Genomic DNA, 21,911 nt, shown 5'->3' on the forward strand with positions numbered 1-21,911 from the left:
TTTTGCTTAAACGCATTTTAAACACCCGAAAAAACGCCAGTTTTGTCCTTGTCTTCCTTTTCACTGCCTAACCACCATAATCCGCATCTCTCCGTCCGGTCCACATCTCCGCCTCCTCCATGTTTGCCCGCATCCGGATGCACCAGACGCGTCTCGAGGCGAAGTGATGCGAGACCCGTGCGCGAAGGGTGTTATGGGTAATGTAGTTTTATTCGATGTGATAATGGACAAAGATGATGGGGGGGGGGGGGGGGTTGGGGCTTTAGAGTGGTTTAGTGTGTATTACATAGCCAAAGGATGAACTAACTCTGGGTACGTTTTATCTGACAGCGAGCTAAGAAGAATATTATACATTAATGTAAATAAATGTAAAAAATAAATAAATAAATGTTCTTCAGTCTTGAACTGTACAGACTCCACTTCAGAGCTAACATGAGTGATCATGAGCACATCTGCCTCAAGGTTCCTCAAACTGGGGGTTTACAGGTCATACAGGCTAGATGTATTATTTAATTAGGCTCCGTGTTTAACATGCACGTCGATCAGACTTGCTATAAGATTAAAAAATATAGATATTTATTTTAAACATCAGGCACTGATAGCTGGATGAAGCACAATAAACGGCTAGATATTTGGCTGGAATTCACAAATGTGTTACAATACACAACGTTCGATTGAATCGATTCCAAGGAAGGTTTCAGCAATTTATTGTGAGAGACATTTATAAAAGCAATGAAGAGTCTATAGAGTTAAACAGGCAAACAGAACACATCTGATCATGCACTAGTAGGAGATTATAAAGACGGCTTTACGAGAAAACAGTAAGACGTATATTTAAGGTTTAACACGTTGACATTTCTTCAGTCAAGTTGACTTCTTCCTGCTGGCTGAAGACTGTCCCACTGACAGTGAAACAAAGGGACAATAGGAGCAGTGTGGACATGAGCATGTCTCCCCCTCCTCTTGCTCTCAGTGGTACTGGCAGCTCCCTCTGTGGATGGCAGTTTATTTAACATTTATGGAAGGAGTCTCCAGTGTCAGCACTTGTTAACAATTGTTAATGTTTTCTTCAGGACAGCGGCTTTAGGGGTTTTCTGTAACATGACTACGTCTTTCTAACATCAAGGTGAGGTAACATTTATAAAGGCGGTAAGAATGTGGCTGTATCTCAGTTAGCTCCCGAGGTTGTGAGTCGGTACATCAAGTTCAGTCACTGTTAAGGATCCTGGTTCATGACACAACACCCCGGGACACTGAAGATCCAGTTCCAGGTGACGTGACACAGAGAAAGAGAGAGAGAGAGAGAGAGAGAGAGAGAGCGCTCTCTCTCCTCTCTTCTGTCCTCTCTCTCCTCTACTCTCCCTCTCCCCCTCTCTCCCCCTCCCTCTCTAGCTATCTCCCTTCTCCTCCCTCCTCCTCTCTCCCTCTCTATACTTTTTAGTCTCTCTCTCTCTCTCTCTCGCTCTCTCTCTCTCTCTCTTCTCTCTCTCTCCCTCTCTATCTCTCTCGCTCTCTCCTTTCTCGCTCGCATCTCTCCCTAATAGAAATTCGAGCCAGGGCTCTCCCTGCTCTCTCTCTTCCTCTCTCTCCATCGACACTCTCTTCTCTCTCTCTCTCTCTCTCCTTCCTCTCCTCTCCCCTCTCTCTCTCTCTCTCTCTTCTCTATCTGTCTTCCCGCTTCCTCTCTCTCTCCGCTCCCGCTCTCCCCATTCCTCTCCTATCTCTCACCATATCCTCTCTCCCCTAGCTCCGCTCGTCCCCCTTCTCTCTCTCCTCTCTCTCTCTCTCTCTCTCACCGCTCTCTATCTCTCTATCTCTCTCCCCATCTCCCTCTTCCTCTCTATCCGATCTCTCTATCTCTCCCCGCTCTCTGCGCGCGCATCTCGCCCTCTCTCCCCTCTCTCTTCCTCTCTCGCCCCTCCTATCTCTCTCTCTCTTCTCTCTCTCTCCCCTACCTCTCTCTATCTCTCTCTTCTTCTCTCTCGACTCATCTTCTCGAGAGAGAGAGAGACCCTAAAATAGTTAACCCCTTGATCAGTGCCATAACTATTGGAGCATCTTTAACTATCAATATATAAAAATATGAGACGATCAAATCATTTACACTTCATTATAATTGTTCTCACATCACTGTGTAAATGAGGAGGAAGACGTTTTTATAGGAATCCTTTAGATATTGCAGTCACGCTGCTTTGTGACACTGTTAAAAGCATAAAGAAATAAACTGCGTATAGAAATAAAAACCGTAACGAATAATTCGAGTTGACCATCATCACTCCGGGCCACGACACACCCAGCCGTCGTCCATTAGTTTCCCCTCAATATCTTAATCTAATTTAATACAGATTTGTTGCATGGACCTCCGGACAGGTGAAACGGACAGAACTCACGGTTTACATGTCGCTTGTCTGCTGTCATGCCAAAGTGTGGTGTGTTTTCTTGAGGGTGTAAAGGCATGAAGGAATGAGAGAGGTGAGACCTGGTCCCGTCTGCCGACCTGTCCGAGAAAGACAGCAGCACTTTAGATCATGGAGGACAACGTACACCACTGGATAATGAGCTTTGAGGCGTTACAAAAACGAGAGGAGAACTTTCTATGTGCTAAGTGTTAGTTCCATCTGTTATACAGTTCTTTACTATACTGAAAAAATGCTATTTAGGTAACAGAAAGCAAAAGTGTATCCAGGATCAGTTTGTCTCAACAGGATCAGTTTGTCTCAACAGGATCAGTTTGTCTCAACAGGATCAGTTTGTCTCAACAGGATCAGTTTGTCTTCACCAGGATCAGTTTACCAGAAATAAAGATAAGCAATAAGCACATGCACGATATGTAACATTAAATGTACAATAATTAAATGTTCATTAAGGATTATTCATTCATTCATTCATCTTCTACCGCTTATCCGAACTTCTCGGGTCACGGGGAGCCTGTGCCTATCTCGGGCGTCATCGGGCATCGAGGCAGGATACACCCTGGACGGAGTGCCAACCCATCGCAGGGCACACACACACTCTCATTCACTCACACACTCACACACTACGGACAATTTTCCAGAGATGCCGATCAACCTACCATGCATGTCTTTGGACCGGGGGAGGAAACCGGAGTACCCGGAGGAAACCCCCGAGGCACGGGGAGAACATGCAAACTCCACACACACAAGGCGGAGGTGGGAATCCAACCCCCGACCCTGGAGATGTGAGGCGAACATGCTAACCGCTAAGCCACCGTGCCCCCACGTTAAGGATCAGGAAACAACAAAACATCAACATGACTATTTTTTGGACATACCAGTTATTAGCATCTGTGGTGCGGAAGCCTTTAGCAAAAGGATTGCTTGCTATCTTCAGCTGTGTGATCTAAACAGTAGAAAGAAACACACCGATGAACATGGAAAGAATATACACAAGTGCTCGGAACGCTTTAAATCCTTATTCGGTGCTGAATATTAAGATTATTATGATAACTCAAAACTCTTCCTGAGACGCAAGAACATCTTATGATGCCTACATATAGGCTTCATAACCATTACACAAAGCTTTTACATAACAGTGTTAGAAGCTTTATTAAAGGCTTATGTCAAAACTCGTCGTTACTATGTTTTATGTAACGTCTCACGGAAGCGACGCTCCGGTTCATAACACATTCATAAACATTACATACAGCTTTAATTATGCAGCATTGCCGATTTATGCAATGATTTATGTCGAATCTTTCGGCTCAAGGAATACGAGGCTTCTTGATTTCTGCACCATTTATTAAACATTTATGAAGCGTATACACCACCGTTCTAAATGAATACATTAATAACACTGTCATGAAGCATTATCCTGACACAATGAACAGCTTCTGCGACGTTTTCTACGTTAAATATCGTATTTCTATGTGATTAGTTACATCGACGGTTGTGGAACATTCATAAGATGTTTCTGACCAATCAGATTCGGAATCCGAAAGGGCCGTGGTGTGGAGTGTTTATTTCCTCCCTCTACTCTACTTCACGATCGAGACACGGCCAAGACAAACATGAACATATGGACTGGATGGGCTTTTCGTTACCCTGTGGTTTTGGTAGGCGGTGACTGCGATGAATCGGGTTTCTGGGAAGGAGAAAGTACAGAAGTTGCGATGAGCCGAACGCTGACAGTCTCTGCTTTGGTCGACGAGCACGACGTGAAGCCGAGGCTGATACCGGTGCATGGAGTTCAAGATGATCTGCACGATACAAATACATATGTACACTAAATTTCTCATTTCTACACAGTTTACACGGTTTGCGCTATACTTACATGGCCGTTATCGTCCAGAAGGTTGTTGGTAAGTTTGAGGCGGTCAAACGAGACAGTTTGTTTCATCCACTGCGCCCCACGTGCTGGCGAATCTGGGTGAAAGTGCACTCTTCCTGGGATTGCGACATCAGCACGACCCGCCGTGATCCATGAAGAGCTATGGAAGGCGTACCTGCAGCGCGCCGAGAAACGAATCACTTTGAACACACGAGCTGCCTATTATTCAAGCATAGATGTTTAGGGCATAGGGTTAAGGGCCTTGCTCAGGGGCCCAGCAGTGGCAGCTTGGTGGACCTGGGGTTCAAACCCATGACCTTCTGATCAATACACCTTAACCACTGAGCTACAGTACCACATCCCCAGATCTTAACTCTCTCTGTCTGTACTCTTAGGTTCCTGAAGGATTCTAAGGAAAACGAATGATTCCTAGCAAAACACTCCAAAGAACCATAACATATGAAAATCTGGTACCTGTATCTCTTATCATCCACCGGAATGAAGTCCATGAGGAGGACGTACTCTGCTGCAGGGTCCATGTCTGTGATGTGCACTTGGAACGTAGGAAACATCCTCCTTTCAAAACACACATATAAAAAAAGTATATTTATTTTAGAAATGCTTTCCTTCTGCCTTCTGGTTCCTCGGGTATTTTAGAGATGGTTTGCATTCGGGGGCTATGAACAAACCTGCTCCTGTGTAGCGAGGTAAGGAAAAGCATAAGAAAGAAGGAAAAGTACTGAAAGGAACCTTAAATTTACACATCGACAGCAAAATAATACGTGTTTTATGTGTTTTATTTAAGGTAAAAGTCTCATTGTGGATGGATGGATGGATGGATGGATGGATGGATGGATGGATGGATGGATGGATGGATGGATGGATGGATGGATGGATGGATGGATGGATGGATGGATGGATGGATGGATGGATGGATGGATGGACATAAAAGCAACACATCACCATAAAAAACACTTCCTGTAACAACGTCCCATATCCTTTAAAACCGATCTGAATTCTCCCGACTGTCTAAAGTCCTGTGTTCATCAATTACAATATAAACTTCTAACATTTAAAAGGGAGAAAACTCTATTTAATGTTTTCATTTGGACTGTAAAGTGGCAGCATGACGGACATTTGGCCATGACGGACATTTGGCCATGACGGACATTTGGCCAGCGGACGAATGGGAATTCATTTCTTTATAGTTTTCCAGCAACTTGTGTTCGAGTTACCGACTTTGCTCCTCATACAATACGATCTTTTCAGAAAACTTAGGAATGAGTAAAAAATAAATAAAGAGATGTCAATATCAGGGGGGGGGGCGGCTTAGCGGTTAGCACGTTCGCCTCACACCTCCAGGGTCGGGGGTTCGATTCCCGTCTCCGCCTTGTGTGTGTGGAGTTTGCATGTTCTCCCCGTGCCTCGGGGGTTTCCTCCAGGTACTCCGGTTTCCTCCCCCGGTCCAAAGATGTGCATGGTAGGTTGATTGGCATCTCTGGAAAATTGTCTGTAGTGTGTGTGTGTGTGTGTGAGTGAATGAGAGTGTGTGTGTGTGTGTGCCCTGTGATGGGTTGGCACTCCTTCCAGGGTGTATCCTGGATGAATGAATGAATGAATGTCATTATCATTTAGGTGAGATATATTTACGATATTTACGATTTCTTAAATTTGAGGTCTCAAATAAATAAACTGTCTGATTTACATGTACATAAAGTTCCCTGTAATATCGAAATGTTTGTTCCAACCTTCCAGCTTTTGTAACTATCATCTCAGTGCCAAGCTGGTCAAACTGTTGCCAAAGCCTGTATGTTTCCAGCTGAACTTTGATCCTTGCGATCTGAGGGGCTTTGGCACACGGGCCGGTGTCCTCTGGAAAGCAAGTTGATCCCATCGAACCGGTCTGCATTATTTTAGAGACTAAGGAACAAGAGGAAACATTGATATGAACGTATTTCACATCAACATGATTAACATAGCAAGCAAAGACATTCGGTATGCTAGAAAAATAAATAAATAAATAAATAAATAAATAAATAAATAAATAAATAAATAAATAAATACGTAGCATAATTACCGTTCATCATGGCTGCGGTTCGAGATCTTTTTACTTCCTGCGTTTCCGATTCAATCCGGATTTGACCAGAATTTGCTCCAGAATCCTGTATACGGCACTGAACCAGGCGAGCTGCATCACGCTTAGTTTACTGGCTTTTATACGCTCTGAAATGCTAATTAGGATTTCGTTCGACACCTCGTCCGCCGACGTCATACCGATCCTCAGAGACAAAATATCAGAGACCGTATACAGATAATTACAAATATATTGCCTTAGAATACTGAGTGAAGACAGACGAGACACGACACCATCTGTAGACAAAAAGCTTCGTGTCCAATTGATCAAACATCCCTAAAAACCAATGGCAGCATTCGACACGCAGCTAATTGCATTTTTAGCCTGAGTTCCTGGTGGAAAGGTAAAACGAGGCAACATGGGGTGCTCCATGTTCCCCTGTGACCCGTGGTGACCGCTTCGGCCTTAGCTTTGTGCTAAATAAACTGACCTTTGTGTTGCCCGAAGCGGCTGTCAGGCAGATAAAATGGATCAGCTAATAACGTCCTGCATACGAGATACCGAGCATTCACCTCCATGAACCGTTTTATTCGACTTCTGATTGGTCAGAAGGTGTTGAGTAATTTTCTAGTACAGCTACTGACAGTAGACACTATATTTAATTTCCGTAGGACAAATATATTTATAGGGACTTAGTAATAATAACGATGTCATATCATTAATATCTGGTGGCCAAATCGAAGGTCGTCTCTGATCAGGAATCCTGTATCTGACTCGATGACCAGTTCGATGCTTTTGACCGAACGATCGAGTAAATGAATGTAAATGTACTTAACAAATATAAATAATTAATTGCAAATTAATTGCAAATTTTTATCTTCTGTTTTTTATTTTTTTTTATTTTTTTTTAGGAGGTGACGATTATTTAAAGAAGCGTCAGCTTAAAGTCGAAAGGGCGAATAAAATGTTCATGGTGCAGGATTATGGCTCAGTGTTGACGTGTCTTGGCCGGAGGGAATTCGTTCGGTGGTCTAATCCATCTAATACTGATTAAAACAGCCAAACAAAACGCCAGAGGATTTGTCAGTGCTCGATGATTTATTATCCTAATAATCTGTTTACTCAACACCATGAATATCGCTTTCTCGTGGAAGTTTGTGTGAATACGGAAACCTTCTAGTTCTTCGGTTTTAAAACTAAATAATCGATGGTGGTCTTATTATGTGTTTGAACTGCAAGGGGGGGAAAAAACGTGATATTTCATATTTCAGTAATATATGTGTGCATTACATACCGGATATAGTTTAATTGATTAATGAATTAATTGATTAATTAATAGTTTTTAATTATACTGTAATTGCAAAAGAAAACATGAGTCAATGAAATGAACATGAAACTGTTTGTACTTTATTAGGCCATTATTTTAGCACAGCAAATGCATTTATAAGAAGACAATAAAGGTTTCGATACGTTTTTGCTTGCTTCAGTAAATTTGGAATAAATGGCATTTTGGGTGACAGAAAGTTGGGTGACAGAAAAAAAAATACAGTTTTTGTATCAGCTCATGTGGTGAATGGAAGGTGCTGAGGTCTCGAAGAGACCCTGAGACACTGATGATAACAGGATGGAAGATTTTAAGGCAGCACTGTGGGCAAAGCAAGGTGAGTGAGAGTGTTTATGCCTCGAAAGCCTTTTTAACGGTTGCGTAGATATCCTGCAGCTTGGGCTTGAGTTCCTCAGCCAATTTCGTGAGCTTCTCTTGCAGCACCCCGCTTTCATACTTGCTTCGAAGATCCGCTGTGACGGTTTCGATCTGCTCTCTGTACTCCTGGACATGGGGTCCATATTCGGTCTTCAGGTCCTCGAGGGCCTTGGTCAGCTTCTTGCGGATGATTTCCACAATGGGGGTCAGCTTGGACTTGGTCTCCTCCACGTTGACCTTGATTTTCGCTTCAAGCTCCTTGACTACAGGCTCAAATTTGGTTTTGAACTCCTCCACCACATGCTGGTTCTTCTCAGTGTACTCCTTAAGTGCAGGCTCCAGCAGTGTACGGTACTCTACGAGATGCTTCTTCACAACCTCACGCAGCTCCTCAACCTTAGGCTCCAGGTCCTGTCGCAACGCCTCCATGTCAGTGGAAAGCTTCTCACGAGTAGCAGAAAAGAACTCAATTAACTGGGGTCCAAGTCCCTCACGGACTGGGGCAAGAGATTCAGCGACAGACGTGATGGACTTCTCGACGAACCCCAGGGCCAAAGTGAGACGTGCCCTATTCAGGACGAAGAAGAAAAAACACATAAAAAAGTTATTTGGAGTAAAAATAAAAGGAGGAGTGGATGTTCCCTGAATGGTAAATGCTAGCTTTATCTCTTACTTGTAATCCTTGAATTCAGCATCATCAAGCTGATCGATGGCTCTTTGTGCTGACTCCTTAGCCTGGGTTAGGTAGGTCACCACCCCAGCTCTGATGTGCTCATACTTATTTGGAGCATCTGACTGCGTTAATTCAGCTTGGCAACCTGGATAGTCATTTTAATGAAGAACTTTCTTGCCATACGTCTTATAAGGAGCATTTAATACACGTGGTATGCTATGAAACAGTGCTTACCTGCAGCCAGCAGAAAGACAAGAGCTAGAGCAACAAACTTCATGATGGATCTGTTGGAATACAAGCAAAAGAACATTAAACATAGGAGGAGATTTGACACAACAGACCGTTAACACGAGCAAGATATGGAACCTTCTCAAAATGTCCAATAAATTTGTCATTCAGATCTAGACTCATCACTGAGATGTACTGTATATAGAGATATAACATAGAGATATGAAGATCCTACAGAAAGATATAAAGATCTTATTTAAGTCTTAAGCCGATTCAGCAAATACCTGTTGATGATGCAGGTCTGGAAGAGACTGGGGGACTTGAAGCAGACTTGCCTATTTTATAGAGCCCTAGTGAGGGGGAGGAAGCAGGAAGGAGGGTGTGAGAGTACCTCCGTGTAGCTGGACCTCAACCCTCCCGCCCCAAATGATCCAATGGAAGAGCTGGGTACAATGATCACAGCGTAGGAGGGTCAGCAGGGGCTAAAAAGTGCTGTGAGGACATATGCAAATCTTTTGAAAAGCTTTTGATATCTCTCTGATGCGAATAGCAAAAGGGACTGAGAATATATCTACTGTACGCTACAGTAAACCTTATGTTGTAAATAATGATGAAAAACTTGTCATTTATTATTAGACTCCCAGCCTTGGTTCTAGAGAATTCCCTGTCAATTCAGGAAGGGCTAATGAGATGAATCAGGTGTTTTAGAAGCATAGAACTATTACTACAGAGTGCAGGATGGGCTCCAGGTCCAGTGATGGGCTCAAGGTCCAGTGATGGGCTCCAGGTCTAGTGATGGGCTCCAGGTCTAGTGATGGGCCCCAGGACCAGTGATGGGCTCCAGGTCTAGTGATGGGCTCAAGGTCCAGTGATGGGCTCCAGGTCTAGTGATGGGCCCCAGGACCAGTGATGGGCTCCAGGACCAGTGATGGGCTCCAGGTCCAGTGATGGGCTCCAGGACCATTGATGGGCTCAAGGTCCAGTGATGGGCTCCAGGTCTAGTGATGGGCTCCAGGTCTAGTGATGGGCCCCAGGACCAGTGATGGGCTCCAGGACCAGTGATGGGCTCCAGGACCAGTGATGGGCTACACACACATTTGGCAGGATGCTCTTTGATCAGACAGTTGCAATGATTTTTGATCTCAGATAGATTCAACATTTATTTATTTATTTATTTATTTATTTATTTATTTATTTATTTATTTTCATTTTCTTTATTATCTTTAAAGAAAGAACTTGAGGTTTTTTGTCCCTCAGTCAGGCAGAATATACAAAGCAGGAAAACCTCAGCATCTTATTTTGTTGGTTTTTGGATTTGATCTCATGTCATTTTCTTATTACAAAAGAACAATCAGGATTTATTTTTGTTGACTTTTTTATCCAAATAAAAGACATCATGAGACAACAATGTATTTGTAACATTTTTTTATTTTATTGAGCCATTCTTTCAGCAGTTTCTGACAACAATGATGCACAGCGATACATAAAATAAAGCATTCGTGGATGTTACACAAAAATGTTTAACATGTGGCTTGTGCTTGATTCAGAAGATTCAACAGAATGGCGTGAAAGCAAAAGGTCCAGTTTGTGTATCGACTCATGTGATGAATGGAAAGTGCAGAGGTCTTGATGAGACCCTGTGTGATCGCAGACCCTACAGTTCCCCATAGTCCTGTTACTGAGGACAACAGGAAGTAGGGAAATAAAGATAAACAAGGAATAAAGGAAGCACTTTATACTGAACTGTAGGCAAACAAACAGCGGATGAAGGAAGGTGTTTATTCCCTAAAGGCCTTCTCAATGGTGCTGTAGATACCATTCAGCTGGGGTCTGAGCTCCTCACCCAAATGCTTCAGCTTCTGCTGCAGCACCCCGGTTTCATACTTCTGGCGCAGCTCTGTGAAGATACCTTCAATCTGCTCTCTGTACTCCTGGGCATGGGGTCCGAATGTTGCCTTCAGCTCTTCAAGGCCCTTGGTCAGTTTATTGCGAAGGGTTTCAACAATGGGGGTCAGTTTGGACTTGGTCTCCTCCACGTTGACCTTGATTTTCTCCTGCAGCTCCTTGATCACGGGTTCAAACTTGGCCCTGAATTCATCAACCTGCTTGCGGTTCTTCTCAGAATACTCCTTCAGCACAGGTTCCAGCTTCTCACGGTACTCATCCAGATGTTTCTTCACAACCTGACGCAGCTCCTCTCGCTTAGGCTCCAGCTCCTTACGCAGCTCCTCCAGGTCATGTGCAATCTTCTCACGAACACCAGAAAGGCCCTCAACGATCTGTGGTCCAATCCCCGCACGGACCGGGGCAAGGGATTCAGAGGCGGAGTTGAGCAGGGTCTCAATGTTGGCCAGGCCCTGGTTGAGACGCGCCCTGTGCAGGAAAAAGACGAAAACATGAAAAACATGAAAAACGATCAACAACATATCAACTGGTTGTGAGGAAGGTTATAAGAACGTTCAGCGGATGATCAGTACTAGCTTTATTTCTTACTTGTAATCCTTGAACTCAGCATCATCAAGATGGTCGATAGCTTTTTGTGCCGTATCCTTAAACTGGTTGAGGTAAGTCACCACTCCAGCTCTGATGTGTTCGTACTGAGACGGAGCGTCGGCCTGCAGGAATCGCGCCTGGCAACCTGGACAGTCATTTTAGTGAGAATGTTGATCTATCTTTAAAGACGTACACAAAGCTTGTACCGTGCTACGTTCTTTAAAGATTCTTTACCTGCAGCCAGAAGAACAGCTAGAGCTAGAGCCACAAACTTCATGGTGGATCTGTAAGGAGAATTAAAAAAAGGAAAAATATGAACATCTGAGTAGGAAACCGAGTTAAAACTTCCCACGATTTCTTAAATTAATATAATATTTGATGTCATAGATTACGTTCATACAGGGTATAAGTTCAGTGAGACAGATTTAATTTATAGTTTGTTCTGAAAAAACTAGTAAAAATCACACACTGTGTTCTGTGTGGCTAAAGATGAAATCTCGTTCACTAAAGCAAAGTCTCAGTCCTACGAGTCTTTAGGGTTTTGCTAAAAGCGATAAGAACCGAACCCAAATATCCTTTTAGAATCGGCCAAGGAGTCGTCAGCTTACCTGTCGTCGATGCGGATCTGGAAGGGACTGAAGAACTCGAGGGAGATGTGGCCATTTTATAAGGAGCTAGGAAGGGGGAGGGAGTAGAACAAAGGGTGTGAAAGTGCCTCCGTGGAGCTGGACCTCAACCTTCCCGCCCATACAATAATCCATCGGAGGAGCTGGGTACAACGACCACCTCCTGAATGCAAGCAGTCAATAAGCTAAAAAGTGCTGTGAGGACATGTTGGGATCTTTGACTTGTCAGTGATCTTTTGATACCTTTCTAGCAGATAACTTGGATGAGTTCTTCATCGTGATCTTAAATCATGTGTACTGAATCATGACATGGGTCGTGATCTTAAATCATGGGTCATGAGGTCAGGGCTATGTGCAGGCCACTTGAGTTCTTCATCTTTATGGAGCTTGCTTTCCACACCAGATCATTGTCATGCTGGAACACGTTTGGACCTCTTAGTTCCGGTGAAGGGAAATCTTAAAAACATTACAGTATATAAAGATGTTCTCTACAAATGTGTGCTTCCAACTTCATGACAACATTTTGGGGGGAAATCCATCATAAACGTGTTCACGTTTGTTTAACCGTATAAAAGTATAAAAGTGATAAATACTTTAAATATTTTTGTTAAACTAATCAAGAAAACCTAAAATCCGACGTGTTTGTCCCTGAACGGATCTCGACCTTCGGATCTCATCCTTTGTCTTTTTCTCCTTCCTTCTTATTTTCTCTCTAATCAGGTCAGAAGCTCATCTGCTTTCTCATTTTTGATTGCATCTGAAAAGGGCATCGGGTCCAAGCTCAAAGCCATAAATAAGGAATGTCGCAATTTTCATGGTACAGATTGTCACCGTATCAGTACGTTAGACGAGCTTGACAGATGTTCTGTGTGCTGTCGTTCTGATCTATTCTTTATAAAATGTGATCATTTTTGTCCTAGCAATGCGGTTACTCAGAAAGAATATATAGGGGGACATTTAACATCTATGTGACTGCTGTTTACTGTCCTTAGTCTTTGTTGTTCTGTGTAATATGTCTACATTCTTATTATTATTAATAATAATAATAATGACGTGACGTACGGCTATGTACGCTGACCCAGACTCAGAATTTATTCTCTGCATTTGACCCATCCAAAGTGCACACACAGCAGTGAACACACACAGCAGTGAACACACACAGCAGTGAACACACACAGCAGTGAACACACACACACAGCAGTGAACACACACAGCAGTGAACACACACACAGCAGTGAACACACACACACTGTGAACACACACAGCAGTGAACACACACACACAGCAGTGAACACACACAGCAGTGAACACACACAGCAGTGAACACACACACACAGCAGTGAACACACACAGCAGTGAACACACACACACTGTGAACACACACACACTGTGAACACACACAGCAGTGAACACACACACACACACACACACACACACACACACACACAGCAGTGAACACACACACTGTGAACACACACAGCAGTGAACACACACACACACAGCAGTGAACACACACACACTGTGAACACACACAGCAGTGAACACACACACATACACAGCAGTGAACACACACACACACACTGTGAACACACACAGCAGTGAACACACACACACACACACACACAACAGTGAACACACACACACACACACACACACACACACACACACACACACACACACACACACACACCATGAACACACACCTGGAGCAGTGGGCAGGCATTTTATGCTGCGGAGCAGTTGGGGGGTTCGGTGCCTTGCTCAAGGGCACCTCAGTCGTGGCTGGCCCGAGACTCGAACCCACAACCTTTGGGTTACGAATCAGACTCTCTTTTATGATACCTGCCTTAGGACAACGAATGAAATGTAGCTATTGTGCTAATTCCGGCATATTTACAATGATGCTCGATGCTGATTTGTTGATCGATGTGCACAGTCCTAATTCAAATAAACAAACAAACAAACAAACAAACAAATAAATAAATAAATGCCTTGATGAAAATTTATGAAATGTCCATAATGTAGAATGTCATGTTAGATGAAATGAAGGTTAAAGGCAGTCAGAAGACCTGATGAAGTGTTTAAATGCGATATAACGCTGCGGTTCAGAGAACCTACGGGAATATTTATCAAAGTTCTTTAAAGAATCCCGTTTTACCTTTAACCTTCGTCTAGTGGAATATTTTTATTTCTAAGACTGTACTGTGCTTATGACGTTTGTGCTACAGCTGATCTTTTGTGAGACACCATACAGGAAAATACCATCGACTTCTACTTATTAAACGATGTAATCAGGTCACATATAACACATACAACGCTCTCTTGTGCTGACTTTACTATTATAAGTATTCAGATTTACACCTGAGACCTTAGGCTAGGTATTTTATACTAAGGATTACAGCTACATTGGTTACATGGCAAGTTCTGATGAAATGATAAGCAGTTGTTGGCCTGCAGGCTACAGGGTTTCTTTATCAGTCTTACATGTGACCAGAACGATCCGGCTGATCGATCTTTTACTGACGGGGCCATCGAGCCGGCCGTCTCCAGCGACATGCTGAGCGAAGGAGTGACCAGAGCTATTAACTCCACCGTCAGCCCTTTTTTTTGTTTTGTCATGTAATGAAGGGTTCAAATGCAAATGGTTTACAAAAGGAAGAAAAGAAATGGAAAGATAGTGGGTGACTGTGATGGGGGAGGTTTGGTAAAGGCCTAGCTGTAAGTGCGATCGTCGACGATGTGTGAAATGTTCTGAAAGTCCGTTTCAGAGCTCAGAGTGTGCTGTGAGAGTTTACAATGAGAGCTTAAACAAAATCATACTGTATACGTGGTACGACAGAGAGAGAAAACACCGATAGTGGCTTTGCCTAAGAAGAATATTCTTTAACTAGAGCTTTTAGAGTATGTTTTTCAAAAAAAAAAAAAAAAAAAAGCAGAACAAAATGCAATCAAATCCGTACACCACGTGAAAGAGAGACAGGCGATAAAGTGTTAAACCTTTGGCCTGACATTATCTCAGTAAGTCAGAGAAGCCACTCACTGCTGAGCTCGATCTTATCACACGTTTATCAGCTCCACTCTTGTGTTCATGCTGCTTTACTGCTGCTAATCTCATACGTTTCTCATCGCTTTAATCGCTGAGCTACAGGTTTCCCTGATCTACTTTATGGAGTGTTACTCTTATTAAATGCCATTTATTTCTATACGTCCCAGTCAGCGACCGCCAAACGTACAGAAGCTCGAACCGTTCGCTCACAAACAGGAAGAAGAATCGACAATCCATTGATTATTACTCATTAACTTATTAATAATAATCCTGCAATAGTTTGTTCTATCGGTTTGGGTTTAGCAGCTAGTTATTAACGGCTATAACCAATGTGTGTATTTAATGTATGTGCAATTACACTGCATTTAAAGAGTTATAAGATCTACAATTTATCTACTTAATAAGAATATATATTTTCTCTAATAAGCCAGAAATGAGAGAATCTGGAAATTGAACAGCAAAATTTGCTTTAACATTTTTTTGTTGTTATCTTTTTTAATGTCAGGTGAAATAATGAGTTATAGAATTAAGATTTTTTTTCCAGAACAATTAGAAATGAGCTAATAATGAACAACAGAACAGACTCTGTTCAGTTATTTTATTACAGCCATAATTCTATACATATAATAGTAATGATTTTGGATCTAATTCTTTTAAATTGAAAATGAAAATATTTTCTATACAACAGCTCCGAGTTTCATGGGTTCAGCAGCCGCTATTCTTTTTTTTTTTCCGACCCAGAATCAGTTCATTGACTTGTCCCCTAACCCTTTGTGATATGAGTCCTTATGCAACTCATTTAAACCCTAAACGGTGACGTAATTTGTCAATTTATTATCTCTACCAATCTGATCCACTCAGTCCATTGTCTTGTGTCACTATATAAAGATTCACAAACAACATTGCAGCATATTATTTTTGTCAATAAGTCATTTGTGTTATTGTGAATACTTAAAGTTTCCAGATTCGTAGAACTTTTATATGATAATTCATGAAACTAGCAGGTTTGTGCATCGGTACTTAAATGCTACACTTCGATAATCATTCATTCATTCATGTTCTACCGCTCATCCGAACTTCTCGGGTCACGGGGAGCCTGTGCCTATCTCAGGCGTCATCGGGCATCGAGGCAGGATACACCCTGGACGGAGTGCCAACCCATCACAGGGCACACACACACACTCTCATTCACTCACACACTCACACACTACGGACAATTTTCCACAGATGCCAATCAACCTACCATGCATGTCTTTGGAGCGGGGGAGGAAACCGGAGTACCCGGAGGAAACCCCCGAGGCACGGGGAGAACATGCAAACTCCACACATAATCATAATCACTCGATATTTATTAAATATTATTGGACAGTGCTGTTTAATTCTCGACTCTGATTGGTCAGAAGGTGTATAAGTACTTGGCTGTAATTAGAATCAGGTTTAAATGAATGTACATGCATTTGGTTTCCTTCCCCGGTCCGAAAACATGTGCTGAAAGAATTAGAGCGAAAGTCACTTTGTAAAACCCTGCATTTGGTTTTAATTTGCGTGTGATGTCCGTGTTGACTGCTGCGACTGCTGACCGTTTGGATCATGTAATATGTGCGCTGATAAACAAGGAGGAGAAGTCGGCGTGGAACAGAGACCTTGACCCGCCACCTACATGACTATGAAGAGGGCCAGAGAGCAGATTGTCAGAAATCGATAGTCAAGCTTTGATTCTCTAACAAGTGTGATTATTACACGACTGTGCACAAGGTAATAAGACCACACTTAATAAAATAACACATTTTGCTGCATTTTATTCATTTCCATGCAATAAAAACATTTTAATGTGCCAATCAGTGCAAGTAGAACTTCATTCTTCTACAGAGATTAATCATGAACTCCGGTCGGATTTTGTACTAATATTTAGTTTGGCAGTTCATGATGTCTAACTGTGCTAAAGGCACAAAGCACAAATAAACGCCTACACCGACTGACATTTCTGATCTTTGCTTTGGAGAACTTTGTTTAAATTCAAGCCTTTAACACTGTTGTATGATCCAGTAGAAAAAAAAGGGGAAGAGAATGAGTTCTCAACACTGCAGTGTACTTATTTTCCTGAGCTTTGCATGTTCGCCGTGTCCTCGTGGGTTCACACCCACTTCCCAACAACATGGCAGTAGACAAACTGCCACCTCTAAATTGCCCCAGGTGTGAATGAGGGTGCAACAATAGACTGGTTTTAACATCCAGGATGTATTTCAGGCTCAATTTACAACACAATTCCTTGATAGGCTTCAGAGCCACAATCTGGCATCGAGCTCAAAAGCAAAGCCTTCAGAAATGCTTGAATTTTAAATGTTTACAGTCTTTTTTGTTTGAATTAAGATTAATGTTTATCACACCAGCATAAGTGTTCAGAGGAGCTTGAGTTTGGGTTTGTTTGCTTTTTTTTGTGTGTGGCCTTACAATTAATTACAGTCATCACGGAAAGTAGGTACTGTAGGGGTTTAAAAGGAGAATCACATGCTTGCAATTTTGCCAAATTCAAGTAGATTCAGCAAAGGAAAGCAGAAAAAACTCCAGAAAGTTGCATTCAATTTTTTTTTTTTTTTTTTTTTTTTTTTTGGAAAAAACCTGCAACAAAAATCACACACACACAAAAAACAACCCTCCATGAAATCCCGGAGGAACCGACAGTAAGTGTATACGTACGGATGCACTGCCAAGTTTTGAGACATTTCAAGTCTATTATTTAACGGCACACAAACTGTCCGACTTGTTTTCTGAAGAAAGAAAAAATAAAAGAATAGAATAAAAGTGAAATATTAAACTCTTTAGTAAGACACAGTGTGTGATGTTGAGCTGAAATCGAGCTGCTCACGTCTAGGACATTCTGTTTGTTCACAATGCGACGGCTGTAAAACGAGAAACGACAAGTCATAAAATCTGATTAGTGTGAAGTAAAGAAAAACCCCGAGTTAACAAAATAACGGATAGATAAAGTCCAAAATAAACACGTCTTCTATCGGTGTACTAAATATTTCAATTTGGTTGTATTAAATAAAAAAATCCATTTCAATAAAAATTGAGATTTTTATTTTTTTATTATTATTATTATTATTACTTTAAAGAATGTGATCTTATCATTTTTATCTTCACAAATAAACCTTTAATTTTAACACGATATCTTTAATGCATTTATGAAACCCATGTAAAGATGTTCATTAAAAAAAACAACAACAACAACAAAACACCTGAATCCAAAACCAGATATTATTATTCCCTTTATAACACCAGAGCAGCCGCAGAGACCTAAAACTATTAAGACATAAAAATAAAATAAAAATAAAAAACACGGGGCCAAAAATCAAAATAACGAATTATAAAAATTATAATAAATTTGACCCATGAATCATTTCAGACTTCCCTTAAAATATCCGAAGGTAATGATGGAAAAATACCGGATAAATAATGCATGGAAAAATATTTGTAAAAAAAAATACGGCGGGTTTTTAAACCTTTAAATTGTTAATATTTATTTTATTTATTTGTTGATCCTCACAGTATCTAAAATGTATAGAAATTTATCCGTTTCAAGACTCCACCGAGTTAGTAATCTGCAGACTCCATGATATATCATCAGTGCTTTAAGTAGCAGATTTATTTATCTCATTATTTCTTCCCAATGAGAATTTTTTTTAGGCTGATTTAAAAATTAAAGGGAAAAAAACAGCCAATATTTCTATCTTTAGTTTGTCCACATTAGGATTTTATATGACACAAGTTGGAAAATCATCGTGTTGTTCATGTTGTATAAATACGGAGTGACGACGATAAACCTTCATTACATCTGTTATTACATCACTAGGATAAAGCCAGTGTTATATAATCGAGAGATTCTTCTGAAGTGTTTTTTTTTCTTCTCTTTATTCTTGTTAATTAAATGTCTGCACTTATGGAACGAGGCAAAGTTTCTTTTAGAACATGTTTTCCAAAAAAAAAAAAAAAAAAAGTAGAAAGAACTCAATAACATCTCAGCCTTGTTAAGAAAAATATCGATCTACAGTACTTCAGTTATTATTACTATCATCATAAGAAAATAAAACAGTGTTGACTTTTCGTTTCGTTCGGAGCAGGAACGTGTACGTACAGTACGACCGATACGATTCGTTTAACAAAAACAGTACAAATAAAAAAATACCCCCATGTAGAAAAAAACATTTAAATAAATTGTTGTTTTAATCCTATGATAAAGAACTGATCCATAAGCGAAGTACTTTAAAGGTGCCGCTTGTAGCTTTCGCTCACGTCCCACATGTCCGATTTATTCTTAAAACAAAACTTATTTGCTGTTACAGAGAAAACAGTAACTGGGGGAAAAAATCGGCGTTTTACAAAATGATATGCAACTTTTTTTTGTTGCTTATTTAGAATACAATTTTAGTCAAATGTATTTCTTGTCTATCTTTTGTAAATAAAAGGCACCAAACTTTATAATAAACTTTACAATCCTAATTGCTGGGGTGGTGCCATCAAAGGTACATCTTCTGAACCTGTGGTACGAATCATTCACCTGGAAATACTCAGAGTAAACTCACACAATATACACTACATACTATACCCAATAATTATATACTAATAATTTAAACATAAATAATTGGACCTTAAGGGACCAAAAAAAAATGTCCTTTGTAAACTAATAACCAATTAACGGTGTAATACAGACATGCAGTTTCCCAGATAACACACACATTACAGGATGACACCATGTCACCTCGATGGCTTCACGGTGGCAAGACGGAAAGTTATCATTCGGGACATTTATTAGTGAAAGTGAAATAAAAAAATAATAAAAAAAAAAAAGGAGTGAAAGGAATTTGATTGTGTTTTGGCTCTAAGAAATAAGAATCGAATGTTTTATAAACTAAACGAAATCCCCAGACGATCAGATTAACTTTTTTTTTCCATCTGGTTTGATTCGGATCTTCAGTCCAGTTAATGTTGTGTCTGTAACAGCAACACGACGCTACAAAGGATGCACGATTTTTTTTTTTTATACGTCTGAAGCGAAAAATACGTTCTTTTGATCCTACGAGCAATTTCACAAACTACAAGTGTTTGTTTTTTCTCTTAAATCCTTTGGGTCTATTTCAGCGTTGATGCTGATGTTTTTTTTAGCACAGCACTTAATGACAACTAGTGGAACTCCAAAGCCACTAGACTCACACTTATGGAGACAAAGTGGACCTGGACACAGAGCATGCTTTGTGCACTATGATCTGGAGCATCACTGAGCAGAAATGGGGGGTCTGATCACACGGCAAGGTCCTAGGCATGAAGGTCAGGCAGTAAAGTGGCACCGTGGCGAAGGTGGACGGCACATGCGGGGGTTAATACGCTTCATTCTGGGTGTGCATCTGCTCCTGGATCTTCTGTAGCATTTCCTGCATCCGCCGCAGCTGTGAAAACAGGAGCGTAGGGAAGACGGGGATTAAATGGTTTAATGAACACATCAGTGAAGGGTTAAAAATGCTTATGCAATACATGTCACATGTCCACAGGAGAACTTTGGACACAGCTCAACGGGCAATCGATCTGCCAGACTGCTCTTGTGGATTGCTTAACACCCTTACTGTGTTAAGATCGAAGCCCGGTTATAGTATAGAGTCAACGTTAATACTGTGAGTCAGTGCAGAATCAATGGGTTTAGTGCCAAAAATATACAAAAGCAAAATGAAATAACGTGCAAATGATGACAAGTAAAACTTTAGCCTGTTGGATATAATCCACATCTTTACACCGCCACGTTTGGGCGTACTACGGTTAAATAAGCATCTTAAAAAGAAGGCAGATTTTTCATCTGTAACATGTAGATTTAATAAAGTCTTATGGTTGAAAGATATATTTATATATTTATATATTCCGTATAAATGAATACAAGTTGAATATTTAGCTCCCTTAATGCGATCGTCTAGAACTTTTGCTCCTTTTGCTTTGGAGTAAAAATAAGTAAGGTTAATAAAGAAAAGATCCAAATCCTGTTTAGAACATTTGTGATCGTGTGGCTGCTTTCCTTCCAAAGCCATAATAAACCAAAGGGATCACGAACTACAAGGAGTCTTTGGAGATCTACGATAAAATCCGACTGTTTATGAAAAGACCTGGGCTGAGAACGAACTTTCCAGCAGGACAATAATCCGTAACGTGCATCCAAACCCTCAGTAAAATGGTTCATGGACATAGTTACGGGTTAAGGGCCTCGCTCAAGGGCCCAGCGGTGGTGCCTGGAAGTTGTGTGATTTGAACTCGCAACCTTCTAATCTGTAGTTCAAAAAAATAAAAAAAGAATCTTAGCGCTATTACTATGGTAAAAGGAATTGTCGGATATCTGTGACACGTTTACAGTTTTTAAAAACTACATAAATTAAAGTTTGCATTTTTCCTGCGTTCTCATAGGCACATTTTTTCATCAACCTTTTTAACTCTAAAAAGTAGACAATACCGCATTTTTACGTGACGTGACTTATTCAGAATACGTTCTCTGCATTTAACCCATCCAAAGTGCACACACACAGCAGTGAACACACACACACACACACAGCAGTGAACACACACACACACACACAGCAGTGAACACACACACACACACACAGCAGTGAACACACACACACACAGCAGTGAACACACACACACACAGCAGTGAACACACACACACACACAGCAGTGAACACACACACACACACAGCAGTGAACACACACACACACAGCAGTGAACACACACACACACACACACACAC

General features: G+C 41.1%; 4 protein-coding genes across 12 annotated transcripts in view; all 4 read right to left on the reverse strand.

Moving 5' to 3' along the window:
- Positions 1-690: 690 nt before the first annotated feature.
- Positions 691-6,915, reverse strand: LOC113652855 (T-box transcription factor TBX10). Its single transcript, XM_047806150.1, has 8 exons — positions 6,365-6,915; positions 6,036-6,207; positions 4,762-4,863; positions 4,291-4,462; positions 4,061-4,216; positions 3,293-3,360; positions 2,391-2,497; positions 691-991 (listed from the first exon to the last, which is right to left on the reverse strand). Exons 1-8 carry the CDS (start codon positions 6,372-6,374, stop codon positions 861-863), a joined length of 918 nt encoding a protein of 305 aa, XP_047662106.1. The 5' UTR covers positions 6,375-6,915; the 3' UTR covers positions 691-860.
- An 831-nt stretch (positions 6,916-7,746) lies between these two features.
- LOC113652856 (apolipoprotein A-I-1) lies at positions 7,747-9,356 on the reverse strand. The gene is made up of 4 exons (XM_027162163.2): positions 9,249-9,356; positions 8,971-9,020; positions 8,737-8,881; positions 7,747-8,631 (listed from the first exon to the last, which is right to left on the reverse strand). The coding sequence occupies exons 2-4, from the start codon at positions 9,011-9,013 to the stop codon at positions 8,037-8,039; spliced, it is 783 nt and encodes a 260-aa protein (XP_027017964.1). The 5' UTR covers positions 9,014-9,020; positions 9,249-9,356; the 3' UTR covers positions 7,747-8,036.
- A 1,018-nt stretch (positions 9,357-10,374) lies between these two features.
- Positions 10,375-12,200, reverse strand: LOC113652857 (apolipoprotein A-I-2-like). The gene is made up of 4 exons (XM_027162164.2): positions 12,066-12,200; positions 11,692-11,741; positions 11,458-11,602; positions 10,375-11,337 (listed from the first exon to the last, which is right to left on the reverse strand). Exons 2-4 carry the CDS (start codon positions 11,732-11,734, stop codon positions 10,743-10,745), a joined length of 783 nt encoding a protein of 260 aa, XP_027017965.1. The 5' UTR covers positions 11,735-11,741; positions 12,066-12,200; the 3' UTR covers positions 10,375-10,742.
- A 4,711-nt stretch (positions 12,201-16,911) lies between these two features.
- septin4b (septin 4b) overlaps positions 16,912-21,911 on the reverse strand; it is a 54,250-nt gene continuing 49,250 nt past the window's right edge. For all 9 annotated transcript variants that reach the window (XM_027162169.2, XM_047806143.1, XM_047806142.1 and 6 more), the window contains one exon: positions 16,912-20,573. In XM_027162169.2, coding sequence (XP_027017970.1) covers positions 20,505-20,573 — 69 coding nt within the window. In that variant the 3' untranslated portion in view covers positions 16,912-20,504. The remainder of the gene's footprint in view (positions 20,574-21,911) is intronic.

Source organism: Tachysurus fulvidraco, chromosome 22, assembly GCF_022655615.1.
Source record: "Tachysurus fulvidraco isolate hzauxx_2018 chromosome 22, HZAU_PFXX_2.0, whole genome shotgun sequence".
NCBI lineage: Eukaryota > Metazoa > Chordata > Actinopteri > Siluriformes > Bagridae > Tachysurus > Tachysurus fulvidraco.

Excerpts from the sequence above, each read along its gene's own strand:
- LOC113652855 (XM_047806150.1), bottom strand. Across the intron at positions 3,361-4,060 it reads CCGCCTACCAAAACCACAGG|ATCACACAGCTGAAGATAGC; the intron begins GTAACGAAAAGC and ends TCTACTGTTTAG. Across the intron at positions 992-2,390 it reads AGACAAGCGACATGTAAACC|AGGGAGCTGCCAGTACCACT; the intron begins GTGAGTTCTGTC and ends TGCCATCCACAG.
- LOC113652856 (XM_027162163.2), bottom strand. The coding sequence starts at position 9,013 with ATGAAGTTTGTTGCTCTAGCTCTTGTCTTTCTGCTGGCTGCAG. Across the intron at positions 8,882-8,970 it reads TGTCTTTCTGCTGGCTGCAG|GTTGCCAAGCTGAATTAACG; the intron begins GTAAGCACTGTT and ends ATGACTATCCAG. Across the intron at positions 8,632-8,736 it reads GCTGAATTCAAGGATTACAA|GGCACGTCTCACTTTGGCCC; the intron begins GTAAGAGATAAA and ends CGTCCTGAATAG.
- LOC113652857 (XM_027162164.2), bottom strand. The coding sequence starts at position 11,734 with ATGAAGTTTGTGGCTCTAGCTCTAGCTGTTCTTCTGGCTGCAG. Across the intron at positions 11,603-11,691 it reads AGCTGTTCTTCTGGCTGCAG|GTTGCCAGGCGCGATTCCTG; the intron begins GTAAAGAATCTT and ends ATGACTGTCCAG. Across the intron at positions 11,338-11,457 it reads GCTGAGTTCAAGGATTACAA|GGCGCGTCTCAACCAGGGCC; the intron begins GTAAGAAATAAA and ends TTTCCTGCACAG.